Below are 20087 nucleotides of genomic sequence, written 5' to 3'. Positions count from 1 at the left end.
AGATTCCCTGAGTGGCTAGGCCTTTGTTAATAACGTTGATTCTCTGTCCACACTGCTTTGTTGTTTTGCAGACACTTTGATCCATGTCCCTCCAGAGAGATGTGTATCACGTGTCCTGTGCTTGATTCTCATTATGTTTGCCCTGTAGTACACAGTATGACACTTTTACAGACAGCTTTTTAGAGATAAATATTTAATGGAAAGTGCCTTTTTCTTTTTTGTGTCTCTAATGCCCTACATTCCTTGGCAAGATACAAGTTACAGTGGCAACACGCAGAATAAATTATGAGTTTAAATCTGTTGAGCGTATGCAATCAGGTTTAAAAAAATCTGAAACCTTTTAACATACTTTTTTATTTAGAACACAGAGCATTGAACAGTACAGCACAGTACAGGCCTGTCAGCCCTCGATGTTGCGCCGACCTTTTATCCCACTCTAAGATGAAACGAACCTACATACCGTTCATTTTTCTATCATCAATGTGTCTATTAAAGTGTAGTTTAAATGTCCTGAATGTATTTGCAGAAACTTTTAAAATTAACTAAATATATTTAATAGTTTTGTATCAACAGCTTTACGTAAGCCACATATTATGTAATGTCAGCTCAGTGCAATGTCACTTAGAGAGGGTATCAAATCACCCCGAACTGAGAGGAACTGCAGTAAAGCTAAGTTTAAAATGTTCTCCAAGCTTTGTGATTTTTAATAGACTGCAGCTACTCTGCTGGATGTAGTGATCTTTTAAACTTTAATTCAGTTGAGATTTGTCTGCTCTCTCTTGACATGGTGACAACATCCTCACTTCTCAGTCACAGCCCTGGGTTCAAAGAGCCACTCCAGATATGTGAGCACATAATTCAGGCTGACATTTGTGTGTGGTAATGTCAAGAAACCTGCACTGTTGATGAGATGTTAAACTGAGGTTTTAAGGTGAATGCAAAGAAACATTAAGATTGATATTGGTGTGTGACAAGTGTGAAAGTGAACTCTCATCCCATCTAACTGCTTATTTCTGTGTTTTGAGTGAATGTGAGAAAATCTGATAACACTATTAAAAAGTCAGGGATTATCACCAACATTACTATACAATGAACTAAGACAGCAGGAGAAAACAGATGATTAGCGACTTCTGTATCTCTCAGGGAAGTCTTTGCCTATCGATTGTGCTTTACACAATTGCAAGACAGCCAATAGCGCTTTACAACTAGGGAAGTATTTTTGAAATAGAGAGACTGTTGTAACAGAAGCAGCAGCTGTTTTGCACCCAGCAGGTTCCCACAAACAGTAATACGAGGCAGATAATTGACTTTAATGATCATCATCATAGAATCCCTAACATGTAGAAGCAGGCCATTCGGCCCATTGAGTCCAGATCAACCCTCCAAACAGCATCCCACCCAGATCCAACCCATCCCTGTATCCCAAGCACATTCTTGGATAACATGGGCAGTTTAGCATGGACAATCCTCCTGAGCTGCACAGGTTTGGGCTGTGGGAGGAAACCAGAGGAAACCCATGCAGACATGGGAAGAATGTGCAAACTCCACACAGACAATCTACTGAGGATGGAATCAACCCCGCGACCCTGGGCATTGTGAGGCAACAGTGCTAACCACTGAGCCATCTTTGTTGAAGATGTTGGATAAGCATTGAACAGTAGATAATTATCTTGCTCTTCTTCAAAATATTGCAGGTCTCTTTCATCCACCCTGGATGGTAGAGTGGGCTTTGACTTTAATATTTCACCTGAAAGATGAAATCTGTCTCTGTCAGCCCACCCATTGTGGATACTTGTGCTCCATTCTCTGAAGTAGGACTTGAACTCATATGTCGAAGTCAAAAAATAAAAGCTATCAAATGAACCATAGCTAGGACAGCAAGTGCCATGGCATTTCAAAGTCATTGGTTAGATGAAATGCTTTCACATATATAAGTGTAAGTAATTCATTGTTAGAGAATAGGACAAGCATTTGGATCAAAGCCACAAAGCTGTTATGAATCATTATGGAACACCACTGTGCTTGTCTCGTGTTACAGTATACAAGATTGATGTTGGTTTTTACAATATTATCAGAAACAACTGTTCTCTCACAAGTTGGGAAGCCAATAAACTAGAGATATTTTTTGACCACAATTAACATTGCTTTCGAGAATACAATCGAAAACAATTCTTCGGTAGATTATCATGAATGTTGTTCATTATTGGAAGTCTTGGAATTAATTTTCCGACCTTAATGTTCTTTGTAACAACCAATATGTTATCCAATGAGTCATGCCAGTTGCATTAGTGATAGTCAATGTTTGAAGACTAATTTTAATCTTCTCTCTTTCAGGTAATTCTAATTCTTACAAAGTTGTACGACTATAACCTCGGGAGTGTCACTGAAAGCTCACTTTGGAGGTAAGTGGCTCCAAAAGGGCGAGTGAGTGAATTCATAGGGAGCAGATGTTCATTGCTTAATCTAGTGTGAAATATTAAGGAGACAGAGACAGCTTGTGGTTATCCTGAAGCATTAAGTTGAGCAACTTCTCATGTCTCTCGATTGCAACTAGTGTCTCAGAGCTGAATTAATGAGATTCAAACAGAGCAGAGATTGTCACTGAGAAAATGTTTCTTATATCCATTGGTATCAAAAATGTGAGCGCAATGACAAAACATCAAATATGTTGATGTGAGAATCATCCAAAATGATGGCTGACAGCAAGCAATGATTTGTAAACTTTGTAAAAGTTTTCATGGGAAAATACTGACAAAACAGACGATTAGGCATAATGTGGCTAAATCAGTGGAGATGCCCAACAAAAATCTGAAAGGCATAAGGATGTTGACATCTGACTAATAGGACACAATATTCTGCAAACACTGCCTCATGATGGAGAAAGAGGAGAGTGCATGTCTAAATGAAATGCCTGAGGAAGTGATAGGTGTGGGTATAGTCACAACATTTAAAAGACATTTGTACAGGGACATGGACAGGAAAGATTTAGGGGGATATGGGTCAAACACAGGAAAATGGGATAGTTTAGTTTGGGAAACTTTGTTGGCATGCATAAGTTGGGTCGAAGAGTCTGTTTCCATGTTGTATGGCTTTAAATACTGTTTACAGTGGATTAATCAGAGTGTGAAAAAACCAATACTGGCAACAGTGTGGCCAAATGTGTAGGATGAATATAATACAATTGTCGCCCTGATGTGGGGTTTTGGACATCACTCTATCTCCTTATTTTACACTACAATAGGTTGTGATGGCAGTAATATATAAACATACAGTTTGATTAATAAAAACTATTACTACTGGACTCAATGATGTTACAGTTGTAATTCTTTGTTTCTGCAAGTCCTGAATTGTATTAAAAAAAATGAAAATTAATTCAAAATTTGATTGTTTGATCTGCATAAAATAGATTGCTTAATGCACCTGTTAAAATATCCCTGGTGAAGGTGTTAAATGTCTTTGTGCTAACATTATTAACAGTGACTTTCACCCTCCATTAAATAAAAAATGCTTAAAATGTAAATCTTTCGCTGAATGAACTAAAATCTCAATCCTGAAGATGTCAGCAGTTGCAGGAATGTTATGCTGTTTGGAAAGTCAAAAATACAGAAGACTTTTTTAAGGCAGTGGTCTTCGTGTTATTTTCCCTTTGCAAAGCTACGTAAATATTGGCACGTGTAGCATAATATCAGAGGACCACCTTGTCTGACAGACAGAGAGAGACAACAGGCGGTGGTTTAATAGATTAGATTACTTACAGTGTGGAAACAGGCCCAACACGTCCATACTGACCCACCGAAGCGCAACCCACTCAGACCCATTCCCCTACATTTACCCCTTCACCTGACACTACAGGCAATTTAGCATGGCCAATTCACCTAACCTGCACATTTTTTTTGGATTGTGGGAGGAAACTGGAGCACCCAGAGGAAACCCACGCAGACACGGGGCGAATGTGCAAACTCCACACAGAGAGTCGCCCGAGGCGGGAATTGAACCCAGGTCTCTGGCGCCGTGAGGCAGCAGTGCTAACCACCGTGCCACCGTCCTGCCTCACAGCGCCAGAGACCTGGGTTCAATTCCCGCCTCGGGCGACTCTCTGTGTGGAGTTTGCACATTCTCCCCGTGTCTGTGTGGGTTTCCTCCGGGTGCTCTGTTTTTCTCCCACAGTCCGAAGATGTGCAGGTTAGGTGAATTGGCCATGCTAAATTGCCCGTAGTGTTAGGCGAAGGGGTAAATGTGGAGGAATGGGTCTGGGTGGGTTGCTCTTCGTAGGCTCGGTGTGGACTTGTTGGGCTGAAGGGTCTGTTTCCACATTGTAAATAATCTTAGTCTTCAGGTAAGGTGAAAGGTTGACAAGAAGACCCCTTCATGGGAACCTCAGCTGTTGCAGGAATTGAACCCATGCAGGTTGTGTTATTCTGTATCACAGAACAGCCATCCAACCAACCAAAGTAACCAACATCACAACTCACTCACATGATAAGATTGGGTCATGGGGAAGGGGTTTGAGGGTATGGCATGTGCCTGTGTGCTTTTCTTCATTTCACCTGACAAAGAAGCAGCACTCCGAAAGTTTGTGATATCAAAAATAACCTGTTGGACTATAGCCTGATTTTGTGTGATTTCTGACCGTGCAGTAAGGAAGGAGCTCTCAAATCCAGCTCATCGAGACAGGGACTGAACCACGTGCCTTTGTCACCAATTTGACGTATATCAGCCATCCAGTACTAAAAGGAGCCCTAGTAATTGTACCCACAGGCACTTTGCAATAAATTTCATATGCTGGAAGTGAGGAATGGCGATGGTAACCTTCACATGACTGACCAGGAATCTATCCCTCTGGGATTGATTGCCAGGGCTTTGTGTTGGAAACACTTACAAGTTGACTGTGTGACACATTACAAACACACTTTCCTTCACCATAGAAACCTGTAACAGGACTTCAACCCAGAACATTTGGCTTGGAGAGAGGCAGGAGCGCTACCACAGCATGATAAGAACTACTTGCTTAGTGCTGCATAATGTAGTTAAATTAATTCTGAAGAAAATGATTTGTGTCTTGTTTCATACTTTACCATCTGGATTGGGACACAGTTATCAATAAACTAATAACTTTCTGCATATAATGATCAAGACTCATCCTTTCTTCATATGTTTTAGCAATTCTCTGATCAAGATATTTATGCAATTTAATTCTGCCAATGAGAAGTCATTATAGTTATATTATATATCCCAAGCCTAGCAATTGGTCCAGTTTGAGATACACTGGTGAACCGTACTAATATCCATGCCTGGATGCTCATCACTGGACAACATTTTATACTCATATATTAAAAATATAACACATGGTATGAGTCATAAAATACATGCTTCCTTATAAGGAATAGGTTGGTGAACAGCATAACTAAAGCTGGTAGATAGCTTCTTTGTAGGTACGTAGCTAAACCTGTCGAGCACAATTCAGACAATATCATGCTTAAGCCTTAAAATATTCTGTTCAGATTAGTCTTAGTCTCAAAAATCGAAGATTCAAACCAGGCAGAGAATTGGCAGCTGTGACAGTCAGTTAATTTGGTGGAAAAGATACAGAGCCTTGAGATCCATTTGCCTTGAAAAGAGATAATTGAGTTCGGGATTGCAGAGGAGTGTGAGGTACTGATTTCTGAAGAAGAATCACTGAACACAAAACATTAACTCTGCTTTCTCTCCACAGACAGTGCCAGATCTGCTGAGTTTCTCCACAAATACCTGTTTTTGTATCAGGTTTCTAGCATGTACAGTCCTTTGTTTTATTTTAGTGGAAGGTATTTGTTGTGTAGACAGTAAGTGAAGGTGTACCGTGACATATCAAAGGTACACAAACTAAACTGGTGAAAGATAATTTTAGGGTGGATGTTAGGAAGAGCTGGTATAGACAAAACCTGTTGTGCTTTTCTTGCCAAATTAATGAATTAAACTGAATTAAATTTAGGGTGGCATGGTGGCTCAGTTTTAGCACTGCTGCCTCACAGCGCCAGGAACCCGGGTTTGATTCTCACCTCAGGTGACTGCCTGTGTGGAGTTTGCACGTTCTCCCAGTGTGTGTGTTGGTTTCCTCTGGGTGCTCTGATTCCTCCCACAATCCAAAGATGTGCAGGTTAGGTGAATTGGCCATGCTAAATTGCCAAGTCAAGGGTAAATATAAGGTAGGGGAATGGGTCTGAGTGGGTTACTCTTCAGGGGGTCAGTGTGGACTTGTTGGGCAGAAGGGCCTGTTTCATTACTGGAGGGAATCTAAAACAAAAATGATGCTTTACTTGGATTTAACTTGTGCTCGTGTGAAATGCCTGTTGGAGTATCTTACCAAGAGTCACCTGAGCACCTATAAAGCCCATAATGCTTAATGTGGGTTGTTGTTAGTGCACCTATAATCCCTACAGACCAGCGATCAAGCATCATGAACTTTCATGCCAGTACCCAAGGATATCGAAATATGTACAGGTTAGGTGGATTGGTCCTGCCTGTACTGTCCAGGGATGCGCAGGCTAGGTGGGCCATCCATGGGAAATGCAGGGTTACAGGGATAGGGTAAGGAGGTAGGTCTGGGTGGGATGCTCTTCGGAGGGGCAGTGTGGACTTGATGGGCCAAATAGCCTGTCTCCCTACTGTAGGGATTCTATGATTCTTTGAATACCTATTGAAAAATACTTTCAGGTCTGTTCATGTTGCTTGTCTGTGCAAATCAGTTCAGTTTCTCAAACCAGGTCGATGAGACTTACCAATCTTTTACGCTCAGGTGAAATTTGATCCTTTATGTCACTGCTGACAGTATTAGCAGTAGCAATGTAAGGTGACTGAGAGCAAAATAAAAATACATTTGATTATGTATGACTTTTTTCAAAATTGTGTCAGCAAGGCAGTAATCCTCAGCAGGTCTGACAGCTTCCATGGAGAGCAAGCACTATTAATGTTTTGAGTTCAGTGATATTTGTTCAAGAATGGTTCGCAAGAAGGGTTCGATTCTGAAGAAAGGTCATTGGATCTGAAATGTTAACGCTCATTCTCTTTCCACACCTTCTTTGTATTTATAACTTTGTATCCCTTGCTGTGATCTAGCACCCTATGAATTTTACTCAGAGAGTAGACCGGGCATGGAAAACACTGCCTGCAATAGTTGTCAACTTTATGGGCATTTAAATGGTCATTGGATAACCATATGGACGAGAATGGAATAATGTAGGTTAGATGGGCTTCGGATTGGTTTCACAGGGCAGTGCAACATCAAGGGCTAAAGGGCCAGTACTGCGCTGGAATGTTCTATGTTATATGTTCTTTGATTTTTGTGTGCTAAGATCTGCCTGTTCTGCACGCAAAACAAAAATTTTTATTCTACTTAGGTACATGTAATAATAATAAATCAAATCAGATGCTCCCTGACCTGCTGAGTAGCTCCAGCATTTTCTGTATTTGTTTCAGATTTCCAGCATTCTCAGATCTTTGTTTTATTTTGTTCCAGTAGTAATCCTCTTTGACAAAGCAGCTATGAAGCTTCACCAATAGTTTTCCATTTTGTAATCTCTCCATTGCAACTTGTACTGTGTACCAAGGGAATAAGTTTATTTTGCTAGTATGTGAACCAGAGGGGACCAATATTCTGGCGGGGAGGTTTGCTAAATCTTTGGGAGGATTTAAGCTAATTCAGCAGGGGCATGGGAACCTGTCTTGTAGCCGGAGATGTGTTGCTGGAAAAGCGCAGCAGGTCAGGCAGCATCCAGGGAACAGGAGAATCGACGTTTCGGGCATAAGCCCTTCTTCAGGGAAACGTCGATTCTCCTGTTCCCTGGATGCTGCCTGACCTGCTGCGCTTTTCCAGCAACACATCTCCGGCTCTGATCTCCAGCATCTGCAGACCTCACTTTCTCCAACCTGTCTTGTAGCTCTAGTGTACAGGCAGTTAAGAGTACTGAGGTCATGAATAAGGTTTCAGGAATGTTCCAGCAACAGAAGGCAGTTTGAAGTGTGTCTACTTCAACACCAGGAGCATCAGAAATAAGGTGGGTGAGCTTGCAGCATGGGTTGGTACCTGGGACTTTGATGTTGTGGCCATTTTAGAGACATAGAGCAGGGACAGGAATGGTTGTTGCAGGTTCCGGGATTTAGATGTTTCAGTAAGAACAGGGAAGAAGGTACAAGAGGCAGAGCTGTGGCATTGTTTGTCAAGGACAGTATTACGGTAGCAGAAAGAATGTTTGATGAGGACTCGTCAAACGATTAGTATGGGCTGAAGTTGATATGGGCTGAGATTAGAAACAGGAAAGGAGAGGTCATTCTGTTAGGAGTTTTCTATAGGCCTGTGAAAAGTTCCAGAGATGTAGAGGAAAGGGTAGCAAAGATGATTCTGGATAGGAGTGAGAGTAACAGGATAGTTGTCATGGGGGACTTTAACGTTCCTAATATTGACTGGAAACACTATAGTTTGAGTACCTTAGGTCGGTCAGTATTTGTCCAGTGTGTGCAGGAGGGTTTCCTGACACAGTATGTAGACAAGCCAACAAGGGGCAAGGCCACATTGGATTTGGTACTGGGTAATGGACCAGCCAGGTGTTAGATTTGATGGTAGGTGAGCACTTTGGCAATAGTGACCACAGTCACTTTAGAGCTGGAAAGGGATAGGTAAATACCACAAGGCAAGAGTTATAGCTGGGGGAAAGGCAATTATGATACGATTAGGCAAGATTTAGGATGCATAGGATGGGGAAGGTAACTGCAGGGGATGGACGTAGTTGAAATGTGGAGCTTATTCAAGGAACAGCTAGTGTGTGTCCTTGATAAGTATGCACCTGTCAGGCAGGGAGGAAGTGGTCGAGCGAGGGAGCGATGGTTTACTAAGGAAGTGGAATCTCTTGTCAAGGAGAAGAAGGAAGGAGGCTTATATTAGGATGAGACGTGAAGGCTCAGTTAGGGTGTTTGAGTGTGACAAGTTAGCCAGGAAGGACCTAAAGAGAGAGTTAAGAAGAGCCAGGAGAGGACATGAGAAGATGTTGGCAGGTAGGATCAAGGAAAACCTTGAAGCTTTCTATAGATACGTCAGGAATAAAAGAATGACTAGAGTAAGATTAGGGCCTGTCAAGGACAGTAATCAGAAGTTGTGTGTGGAGTCCAAAGAGATAGGAGAGGCGTTAAATGAATATGGATGTAGGTTCGTTCACTGAGCTAGAAGATTTGGTTTCAGATGTTTTGTCACCATATTAGGTAACAACATCAATGAGTCTCCAGATGAAGCACTGGTGGTATGGCTTGCTTTGTATTTATGTATTTCGGTTTCCTTGGATTGATGATGTCATTTTCTGTGATGATGTCATTCCTGTTCTTTTTCTCAGGGAGCTGTAAATGGGATCCAAATCAATGTGTTTATTGATAGAGTTCTGGCTGGAATGCCATGCTTCTTGGAATTTTTGTTCGTTTGGCATGCCCTAGGATGGATGTGTTATCCCAGTCAAAGTGGTATCCTTCCTCATCTGTATCTTAGGATACTAGTGAGAGTGGGTCATGTCTTTTTGTGGCTAGTTGATGTTCATATATCCTGATGGCTAGTTTTCTGCCTGTTTGTCCAGTGTGGTGTTTGTTACAGTCCTTGCAAGGTATTTTGTAAATGACATTAGTTTTGCTTGTTGTCTGTATAGGGTCTTTCAGGTTCATTGACTACTGTTTTAGTGTGTTGGTGAGTTTGTGGGCTACCATGATGCCAAGTGGTCTGAGTAATCTGGCAATCATTTCTGAGATGTCTTTGATGTAGGGGAGAGTGGCTAGGGTTTCTGGACGTGCTTAGTCTGCTTGTTTGGGATCGTTACTGAAAAATCGGTGGACTGCGTTCGTTGGGTACCCATTCTTTTTGAATACCCTGTATAGGTGTATTCCTCTTCTCTTCATATTTCCTCTGTGCTGCAATGTGTGATGACTTGTTGAAATAATGTTCTAATGCATGAATATTTTTCATCAGTATTCACACAGGAAAAAGACAATGTCGTTGAGGAGAATACTGCGATACAGGCTATTAGACTAGACAGGATTGAGGTTCATAAGGAGGAGGTGTTAGCAATTATAGAGTTATAGAGTCATAGCGATGTACAGCATGGGAACAGACCCTTCGGTCCAACCTGTCCATGCCGACCAGATATCCCAATCCAATCTCGTCCCACCTGCTAGCACCTGGCCCATATCCATCCAAACCCTTCCTATTCATATACCCATCCAAATGCCTTTTAAATGTTGCAATTGTACCAGCCTCCACCACTTCCTCTGACAGCTCATTCCACACATGTACCACCCTCTGCGTTCTGGAAAGTGTGAAAATAGATAAGTCCCCAGGCCAGATGGGCTTTGATCTTTATGTCATAACTGTTTACAGGAATAGTGCCAGCAGACTGGAGAATATCAAATGTTATCCCCTTGTTCAAGTGGGGGAGTAAAGACAACCCTGGTAATTATAGGTCACTGAGCCTTACTTCAGTTGTGGGTAAAGTATTGGAAAGGATTATACAAGATAGGATTTATAATCATCGAGAAAGGAATAAGTTGATTAGGGATAGTCAACACAGTTTTGTGAAGGCAGGTCGTGCCTCACAAATTTGATTGAGTTATTGAAGAAAGTGGTCAAACAGGTGGATGAGGGTAAAGTGGTCGATGTGGTGTATATGGATTTCAGTAAGGTATTTGATAAGGTTCCCCACGGTAGGCTTTTGCAGAAAATACGGAGACATGGGATTGAAGGGACTTTAGCGGTTTGGATGAGAATTTGGCTAGCTGAAAGAAGACAGAGGGTGGTGGTTGATGGGAAACGTTCATCCTAGTGTTCAGTTACTAGCAGTGTACTGCAAGGACCTGTTTTGGAGCCACTGCTGTTTGTCATTTTTATAAATGACCTGGATGAGGGTGTAGAAGGATGCATTCCTGATGAAGGGCTTATGCCCGAAACTTCTGTTTCTCAGATCCTATCTGACCTGCTGTACTTTCCCAGCAACACACTCTCGACTATAGTTCTGGTTGCCACATTATAGAAAGGATGTGGAAGCATTGGAAAGGGTACAGAGGAGATTTACTAGGACGTTGCCTGGTATGGAGGGAGGGTCTTATGAGGAAAGGCTGAGGCACTTGAGGCTGTTTACATTAGAGAGAAGAAGGTTAAGAGGTGACGTAATAGAGACATACAAGATGATCAGATTAGATCGGGTGGCAGTGAGAGGCTTTTTCCTCAGATGGTGATGGCTAGCATGAGGGGACATTGCTTTAAATTGAGGGATGATAGATATCAGAGGTAGGTTCTTTACTCGGAGAGTACTGAAGGTGTGGAATGCCCTGTCTGCAACACTGGTAGACTTGTTACCTTTAAGGGCATTTAAATGGTCATTGGATAAATGTATGGATGATAATGGAATAGTGTAGGCTGGATGGGTTTCAGATTGGAGGATGAAGGTGCAGAGCCAGAGGTGGTGGTACATGTCGGCACAAATGATGTCGGGAAGAAGAGGAGGAACATACTACAGCTGGACTTTGGAGAACTAGGAAGAAGGCTGAAAAGCAGGACGTCCAGGGTGGTTATCTCCGGTTTGCTTCCAGTTCCTCGGGCTGGTGAGGCCAGGAACAGGGAGATAATGGACTTGAACGTGTGGCTGGGGAACTGTTGCAGGAAGCAAGGATTTAAATTCTTGGATCACTGGGGTATGTTTTGTGGTAAGCATAAATTATAAAAGAGAGGGCTTGCACCTTAATAGGTTGGGGACCAGCATTCTGGCAGGCAGGTTTTCTACAGCAACACAGCTACGTTTAAACTAAGTAGCGGTGGGGGGAGGGGACAAACTGGATGTTTAAGAAGGAAATTGAAGGGAAAGTTAGAACATGGGAAGTCAGGAAAGACAACTATATCAATGAAGCAGAAAACTCAAAAAGGGTTGAGTGAAATAGGAATTGATGGGAAGGGTGAGGGCAGTAACAAATTAAAAATACTATATATGAATGCATGAAACATTCGAAATGAGATGGATGAGCTTGAGGCTCTTTTGGAAACTGGCAGATACGATACTGTGGGGATAACTGAGACATGGCTTCAAATGGACAGGGCCTGGGAAATGAATATTCGAGACGACACGTGCTATCGTAAGGACAGACTGACGGGCAGAGGGGGTGGGGTGGCCATGTTGGTAAGGGATGAAATTCAGTCCCTTGCACGGGGGGACCTAGAATCAGGGGATGTAGAGACAGTGTGGATAGAGCTGAGAAATACTAAGGGTAAAAAGACCCTCTTGGGAGTTATCTACAGGCCCCCAAACAGTAGTCTGGATGTCGGATGTAAGTTGACTCAGGAGCTGAAATTGGCCTGTCGCAAAGATGTTACTACAGTTGTTATGGGGGATTTCAACATGCAGGTAGACTGGGAGAATCAGGATGGTATTGGACCTGAAGAAAGAGACTTTGTCGAGTGCCTCAGAGATGGATTCTTAGAACAGCTGGTGCTGGAGCCGACCAGGGAGAAGGCAATTCTGGATCTGGTATTGTGCAACGAACCAGAATTGATTAGGGACCTCGAAGTGAAGGAGCCATTGGGAAGGAGTGACCATAATACAATAAGCTTCAATCTGCAATTTGAGAGGGAGAGGGTACAATCGGAAGTGACAATATTTCTGTTGAATAAAGGGAACTATGGAGCTATGAGGGAGGAGCTGGCCAAAGTTCAATGGTGCAATACCTTAGCAGGGATGACAGTGGAGGAACAATGACGGATATTTCTGTGTATAATGCAGAAGATGCAGGATCAGTTCATTCCAAAAAGGAAGAGAGATCCTAGGAGGAGGCATGGGTGGCCGTGGCTGATGAGGGAAGTTAAAAAACATATAAAGTTAGAGGAGAAAAAGTATAACATAGCAAAGATAAGTGGGAAAACGGACGACTGGGAAGCTTTTAAAGAACAACAGAGGATTACTAAGAAGGAAATACGCAGAGGAAAAATGAGGTACGAAGGTAAACTGGCCAATAATATAAAGGAGGATAGTAAAAGCTTTTTTAGGCATGTGAAAGGCAAAAAAATTGTTAAGATTAAAATTGGGCCCTTGAAGACAGAAACAGGGGAATATATTACGGGGAACAAAGAAATGGCAGAAGAATTGAATTGGTAGTTCAGATCTGTGTTCACTGGGGAAGACACAAGCAATCTCCCTGAGGTAACAGTGGCTGAAGGACCTGAACTGAAAGGAATTTATATTTGCCAGGAATTGGTGTTGGAGAGACTCTTAGGTCTGAAGGTTGATAAGTCCCCGGGGCCTGATGATCTACATCCCAGGATACTGAAGGAGGTGGCTCGGGAAATCGTGGATGCGTTGGTGATTCTTTTCCAGAGTCCGATATATTCGGGATCAGTTCCTGAGGATTGGAGGGTGGCTAATGTTGTACCACTTTTTAAGAAAGGTGGGAGAGAGAAAGCAGGAAATTATAGACCAGTTAGTCTGACTTCAGTGGTGGGAAAGATGCTGGAGTCTATTATAAAGGATGAAATTACGACACATCTGGATAGTAGTAACAGGATTGGTCAGAGTCAGCGTGGATTTATGAAGGGGAAATCATGCTTGACTAATCTTCTGGAATTTTTTGAGGATGTAACTCTGAAGATGGACGAGGGAGATCCAGTAGATGTAGTGTACCTGGACTTTCTGAAAGCTTTTGATAAAGTCCCACATAGGAGGTTAGTGAGCAAAATTAGGGCGCATGCTATTGGGGGCAAAGTACTAACTTTGATTGAAAGTTGGTTGGCTGACAGGAAACAAAGAGTAGTGATAAATGGCTCCATTTCTGAATGGCAGGCAGTGACCAGTGGGGTACCGCAGGGATCAGTGCTGGGACCGCAGCTTTTTACAATATATATTAATGATATAGAAGATGGTATTAGTAATAACATTAGCAAATTTGCTGATGATACTAAGCTGGGTGGCAGGGTGAAATGTGAGGAGGATGTTAGGAGATTACAGGGTGACCTGGACAGGTTAAGTGAGTGGTCAGATGCATGGCAGATGCAGTTTAATGTGGATAAATGTATGGTTATCAACTTTGGTGGCAAGAACAGGAAGGCAGATTACTACCTAAATAGAATAAATTTAGGTAATGGGGCAGCACAAAGATATCTGGGTGTTCTTGTACACCAGTCAATGAAGGTAAGCATGCAGGTACAGCAGGGAGTGAAGAAGGCTAATAGCATGCTGGCCTTCATAACAAGAGGGATTGAGTATAGAAGCAAACAGGTTCTTCTGCAGCTGTACAGGGCCCTGGTGAGACCACACCTGGAGTACTGTGTGCAGTTCTGGTCTCCAAATTTGAGGAAAGACATTCTGGCTATTGAGGGAGTGCAGCGTAGGTTCACGAGGTCAATTCCTGGAATGGCGGGATTACCTTACACTGAAAGACTGGAGCAACTGGGCTTGTATACCCTTGAGTTTAGAAGACTGAGGGGCGATCTGATTGAGACATCTAAGATTATTAAAGGATTGGACACTTTGGAGGCAGGAAACATGTTTCCACTAATGGGTGAGTGCCGAACCAGAGGACACAGCTTAAAAATATGGGGTAGACCATTTAGGACAGAGATGAGGAGAAACTTCTTCACCCAGAGAGTGGTGGCTGTGTGGAATGCTCTGCCCCAGAGGGCAGTGGAGGCCCAGTCTCTGGATTCATTTAAGAAACAGTTGGATGGAGCTCTCAAGGATAGTGGAATCAAGGGTTATGGAGATAAGGCAGGAACTGGATACTGATTAAGGATGATCAGCCATGATCATGTTGAATGGTGGTGCAGGCTCAAAGGGCAGAATGGCCTACTCCTGCACCTATTATCTATTGTCGGCACAACATCGAGGGCCGAAGGGCCTGTACTGTGCTGTATTGTTCTATGTTAGAAGGTGGTTATGGAATGTAAAATGCATGCTAACAGAGAGATGGAACATAAAGAAATAAATAAAATTCATGGTAGCTATAAGTCTGTGTTCTCAAAAAGTGTATCACACTCCACGTTGTCCAGTTGCAGCACAGTAAGGTGTCCAACTCACCATCTGCTGATATTTCCCATCCAACTTCTGATCTGCTGACATTCTCTCAGTTCTGATCATACTCTGCTGAGTGCTACCCAATGTGCTCACAAAGTACTATCCAATTTCCAAGTTGCCAGCTCCTGCCTAAATCTCGATCTATATTGCCAGTGATGTCCCTGTGTTAACTTGTGGTCTGGCTGCATTTCCTTTAAGACAAGTGAAGAGAGAGGAACAGGGGAATATAGCAGCAGATGGTCAAGGAACAACAGAATGGAGAGTGTAACAGAAAAGTAAAGACAAGAGGGAAGAATAACAATATTTGAGAAGGTGTTGTGTTATCAGAAATTCTAGATTATGTAAGTACATAAGAAGTAGTACTTAAGAACAAGTTCTAGGTTTTATTGATTAATTTGTGTGTGCACTTACAAAGTTGCAACACTAAACAATAATGAACAGCAATATTAAAACTTTATCAAAATTGTTGCTGCGTAGGCATCACATGTCTGAACTTATTTTTGCTTAATCTTGATTGAGAGCAATTGTGCACACGTCCTGAGCGCACTTATTGCTGTTCTTGCCTTCTCACAGCTCTACAGGGGCATGTGCATCTGTATCAATACATTGCGAGATTCACACATTCAGCTATTTTGCCATCAGCACTTCATGGAATTGATTCAATCCTTTTACACATTTTAAATGCCATTAACCTTTCATAAATGTCCCTCTTCAACTGTTCTGTCATAAGGATGTAAAATTTCTCCGGCTGCTGTGAATGGCAGCATTGCAGTGAGATGACGTCTGGAAATGGGCTTTGATCCTGGCGGAATGAGTTACTGGAGATTCTCACAGATCTATTCATCATACTGCTTACAAAATTTGTAACTCATGTCTTCCCGTGGAGGAGCGAGAAAGAACTTACACTTACAATGTCACATCCCCAGGAGATGCCACAGCATAAGCAGCAAATTGTGATATGTTTCAGTTGAAGTTATTGTCATTGTGTAAGCTAACATAGCAACCAGTTTGCACACAGAAATATCCTACACACAACAAATAAATTATTGCATTTTTCTGGCTGTTGCTGCAGGGAGAGCCTTTTCAAGATTTTAGCTAGGGTTTAGGTAGGGTGGGTGGGTATTAAATGCAGCCATGTCCTTTAATGTTATGGAAGGTTTGAGAAGCAAATTAGACACAAATAAACATAAGGCTCAGTCAGGAGAGATTGGAAAACAGGTGAGATTGGGTTTTAAGGCAATCTTAAATGAAGTGAGTAAAGTGGACTTGTTGAGCAATGTTGCAAAGGCATTTCAGCTTTTAGCTTCTGAGTAGTGAGGGCCCGGGCACGTGTGCAAGGGCTGTGATATGCAAGAAGCCATGAATGGAGGGTCATCAATATATCAGAGTGTTGTACGGTTGGAGCTGGTTAAAGATGTAGGGTGTTATGCCACGGATGGTTTGCAAACAGAAACAGAAATTTTAAATGAAAACAAATTAAAATTCAAGTGAAATTGTACATAAACTGTCACTGAGAAGCAGGTAGTTATTTTTCAATGAGAATAAAGCAGTCAAGGAATCATCCATAAAAACCAACAATGTGAGGACAGTGTAGCTGCCATGTATGATTAGTCTGGGTGGCAGTCTATTCATTGACTGTACGAAATTGTGTCATTTTTCTCGTGATCTTCATTGCACTTTGAAGGCCTTCAACTTAATGATGCCCTAATGCTGCTGAAGACACAGGTCTACCTGAATTATATTTTCCCCTTTTCTTTTCAAGTCTTTCCCAGGATTTGGACATTGCTAGCTAGGTTAGCATTTATTGTCCACCCTTACCTGTCCTTGAGAACTGCCCATTATGGTCTTTGGAGTGTAGGGGCGGTCATAGAATCATACAGCACAGAAACTGACCCTTTGGTCCAACCAGTCCATGTAGAATATAATTGCAAATTATACTAGCCCTTCCTCTCTCCTCCTGGCCCACATCTATCCAGACCCTTCCTATTCACGTCCTTCATCAAATGTCTTTTATGTGTTGTAATTGTGCCCACATCCATCACTTCCTCAGGAAGTTCATCCGATGAGTTCATTCCATTTATCGTTGTTACCCTCGGTAATCACACACAAATTCCGTGTCACTGGTCATGGGTTCTGTGGGTCCCTGTGTAGCTGATAAACCTGAACCTACAGCCGCATCTTCAACTACACACTTGACAGTCCTTCCAGGAGGTGGAAGTAGCCTTTGGCTGAAATTACTGACATTCCTTTCTCTGATTCCCTTTCTCTACCTCCTTTTGCCAATGGGTATTCTCAAAGAATTGTATCCTTACAGACAGGGGCTTCCTCCAAGTCAGTTTCTTCTGAACAAGGGTCTGACATTTTTGGTATATTTTTTGAGGGAAGCCTTCAGGGAGTCTTTGAAATGTTTTCTTTATCCTCCTCTCGTTTGAGTGTCTTCCTTGAGCTGGGCGAAGAAGACTTGCTTTGGCAGTTGGAACTCGGCCATCCTCAACACATGGCCAGCCCAGTGGAACTGTTTTAGATGATCACGGGCTCAATGCTGGTGCTATTATCTGGTTCAAGCATGCAGATGTTAGTACGTCTGTCCTCCTGGCAGGTGTGGAGAATCCATCTCAGACAATATTCTTAATTGCTTTGACTTGTCACCTTCACATAGTCCAAGTTCCTGAGCTAGACATGAGAGCCAGAAGGATGATTGTCTTAAAGACAAGGATCTTGGTAAAGCACAGATGTCACAGTCATTGGAGACTCTCATCCTTAGGCATCCAATGGCGGCGCCTACAGATTGGTGCAACATTGAATCTTCACATCAATGTTAGCCTCAGATGAAAGGTAGCTTTCGAGATCAGACAAATGTTCCATGTTTGGGAAGATTTCTCTCTTGATTGTTTTCTCCTGTTTGTGGTATTGTAAAGATCTCTGAACCTGAACATTCAAGTCTCTTTGGTTATCCGCTATACCATCTAGAAAGTTCCTTGATATGTCCTTTTTTAGCCCAAAATGGATAACTTCACAGTTGTGTATATTGAATTCCATCTGCCACAGTTTGGCCCATTCAGTTAATGTAACAATATCCTTTTGTACTTTTCTACTATCATTTGCACTGTCTGTAATGCTGCTTAACTTTGCCTCATCAGTGCATTTGGATATATGACTTTCTACACTTATTATTCCAGTTGCTAATAAAAAAAACCATGAATAATTGAGGCCCTAACACAGACCCTTATGGGACACTGCTGGTCATATCCTGGCAAATTGATTACCTACCCATTATCTCTACTTTCTGTCACCCACCAGTCAACCAATTTCCCAGCCATGTAGGCAGTGTGTCCTGAATTCCATGGGCTTCTGTCTTGGTTAACAGTCTCTTGTGTGGGACTTTATTAAATGTCTTTTGAAGTCCATATAAACAACATCTATAAACATGGCCCTGTCCACTATTTTAGTCAGCAGTTCAAAGAGTTTTGTGAGGTTTGGCAGACATGACCTACCTATCATTATCAGTGGGCGGCACGGTGGCACAGTGGTTAGCACTGTTGCCTCACAGCGGCAGAGACCCGGGTTCAATTCCCGCCTTAGGCGACTGACTGTGTGGAGTTTGCACATTATCCCCGTGTCTGCATGGGTTTCCTCCGGGTGCTCCGGTTTCCTCCCACAGTCCAAAGATGTGCAGGTCAGGTGAATTGGCCATGCTAAATTGCCCGTAGTGTTAGGTAAGGGGTAAATGTAGGGGTATGGGTGGGTTGTGCTTCGGCGGGTCGGTATGAACTTGTTGGGCCGAAGGGCCTGTTTCCACACTGTAAGTAATCTAATCATGTATCCATGCCTTCTCTCCCTGATTAACTGAACATTTTTGAGGTGTTCAGTTGCATCATCCTTGACTATAGACTCCAACAATTTTCCTGCTACAGATGTTAGGCTAACTGTTCTGTAACTGTCTAGTTTTCCTTCTTGACCCTTCTGAAAAAGCAGGATAGTGTGCAATTTTCTAAACCAGAGGGGCAACTCCTGTACCTAGTGAAATCTGAAAGATTGCAGTTAGGGTGGTTACAATGTGTTCGCTTACTTTCTTTAACACCCTTGGATGGAAGATCATCAGATCCCAGGGATTTCTCATTATTTAATCCCATTAATTTCCTCTTTATCAATGTTTGATGTTATATTAATTATATTCAGTCCTTGTCCCCGATGTACCATTAATTTCCTTGGGGACTTTCAGCAAGTTATTGTCCTTTTCTACTGTAAATACTGAAGCAAATATCTGCCATTTGTCAATTGGTTGTTCTGTTTCGTGTAACAAGAGCTTCACTTCCAAGAGTACTTCAGGGTTTTTAAAGATGCTAAGACCATGAGTGAAATGTCAGTGTTTCTTTATTTCTTCTCTAAAATGATAACAACAGTAAATTGCATGTGTTATCAGACAAAAGATCTAAACATAATATTCCCCTTTTAGAGGGCACTACTAATAAGGTATCTTCAATAAAGACAAAAGCTGCAGGACTTTTAGGAGGATTGATTTACAGAGGGATCTCCGGGTGTAGGCCCACAGCTCTGTGAGAGAGTGGCAATGCAAGTGTATGGTGTGCTTACCTTCATCATTGGGTATTAAGTATAAAAGTTGGCAAGTCATGTTTCAGCAGAATAAAACTAGTCAGGCCACATTTGGTGCGTTGTGTGCAGTTCTGGTTGCTTTAGGAAGTGTGTGGAATTTTTGGTGAAGGTGTAAAAATGGTTTACCAGGATGTTGCCTGGATTTGGGTACACTATCTATAAGGAGAGGTTGGACAAACTTGGATTGTTTTCACTCGAGTGTCAGAGACTGAGAGGTTAGAAGACTATACAATTATGAGGGGTTTGGATAAGTTGGATGGTCAGATTCTATTTCCCAAAGTTGAAATACATGTGTCCCCCCACATCTGCGGGTGATACGTTCTAAGACCTATCACAGATAAATCCATGGAGAGTAGCAAACCCTATCAATTAAATGGGAAATTTACCTACGTCTGGAAGCCACCTGGAATTATT

The 20087-nt window shown here is 42.2% G+C and overlaps 1 protein-coding gene across 1 annotated transcript in view; it reads left to right on the top strand.

Moving 5' to 3' along the window:
* The window catches only part of LOC122561354 (VPS10 domain-containing receptor SorCS1-like), a 1223550-nt gene that overhangs the window by 416925 nt on the left and 786538 nt on the right, over positions 1–20087 (top strand). Inside the window, exon 2 of the mRNA XM_043713087.2 lies at positions 2335–2402. Coding sequence (XP_043569022.2) covers positions 2335–2402 — 68 coding nt within the window. The remainder of the gene's footprint in view (positions 1–2334; positions 2403–20087) is intronic.

This window comes from Chiloscyllium plagiosum, unplaced genomic scaffold (assembly GCF_037043375.1).
Source record: "Chiloscyllium plagiosum isolate Xiang-an unplaced genomic scaffold, Cpla_swu_hap1 HiC_scaffold_22, whole genome shotgun sequence".
In the NCBI taxonomy this organism is placed as follows: domain Eukaryota; kingdom Metazoa; phylum Chordata; class Chondrichthyes; order Orectolobiformes; family Hemiscylliidae; genus Chiloscyllium; species Chiloscyllium plagiosum.
This window is presented reverse-complemented; position numbering and strand designations above follow the sequence as displayed.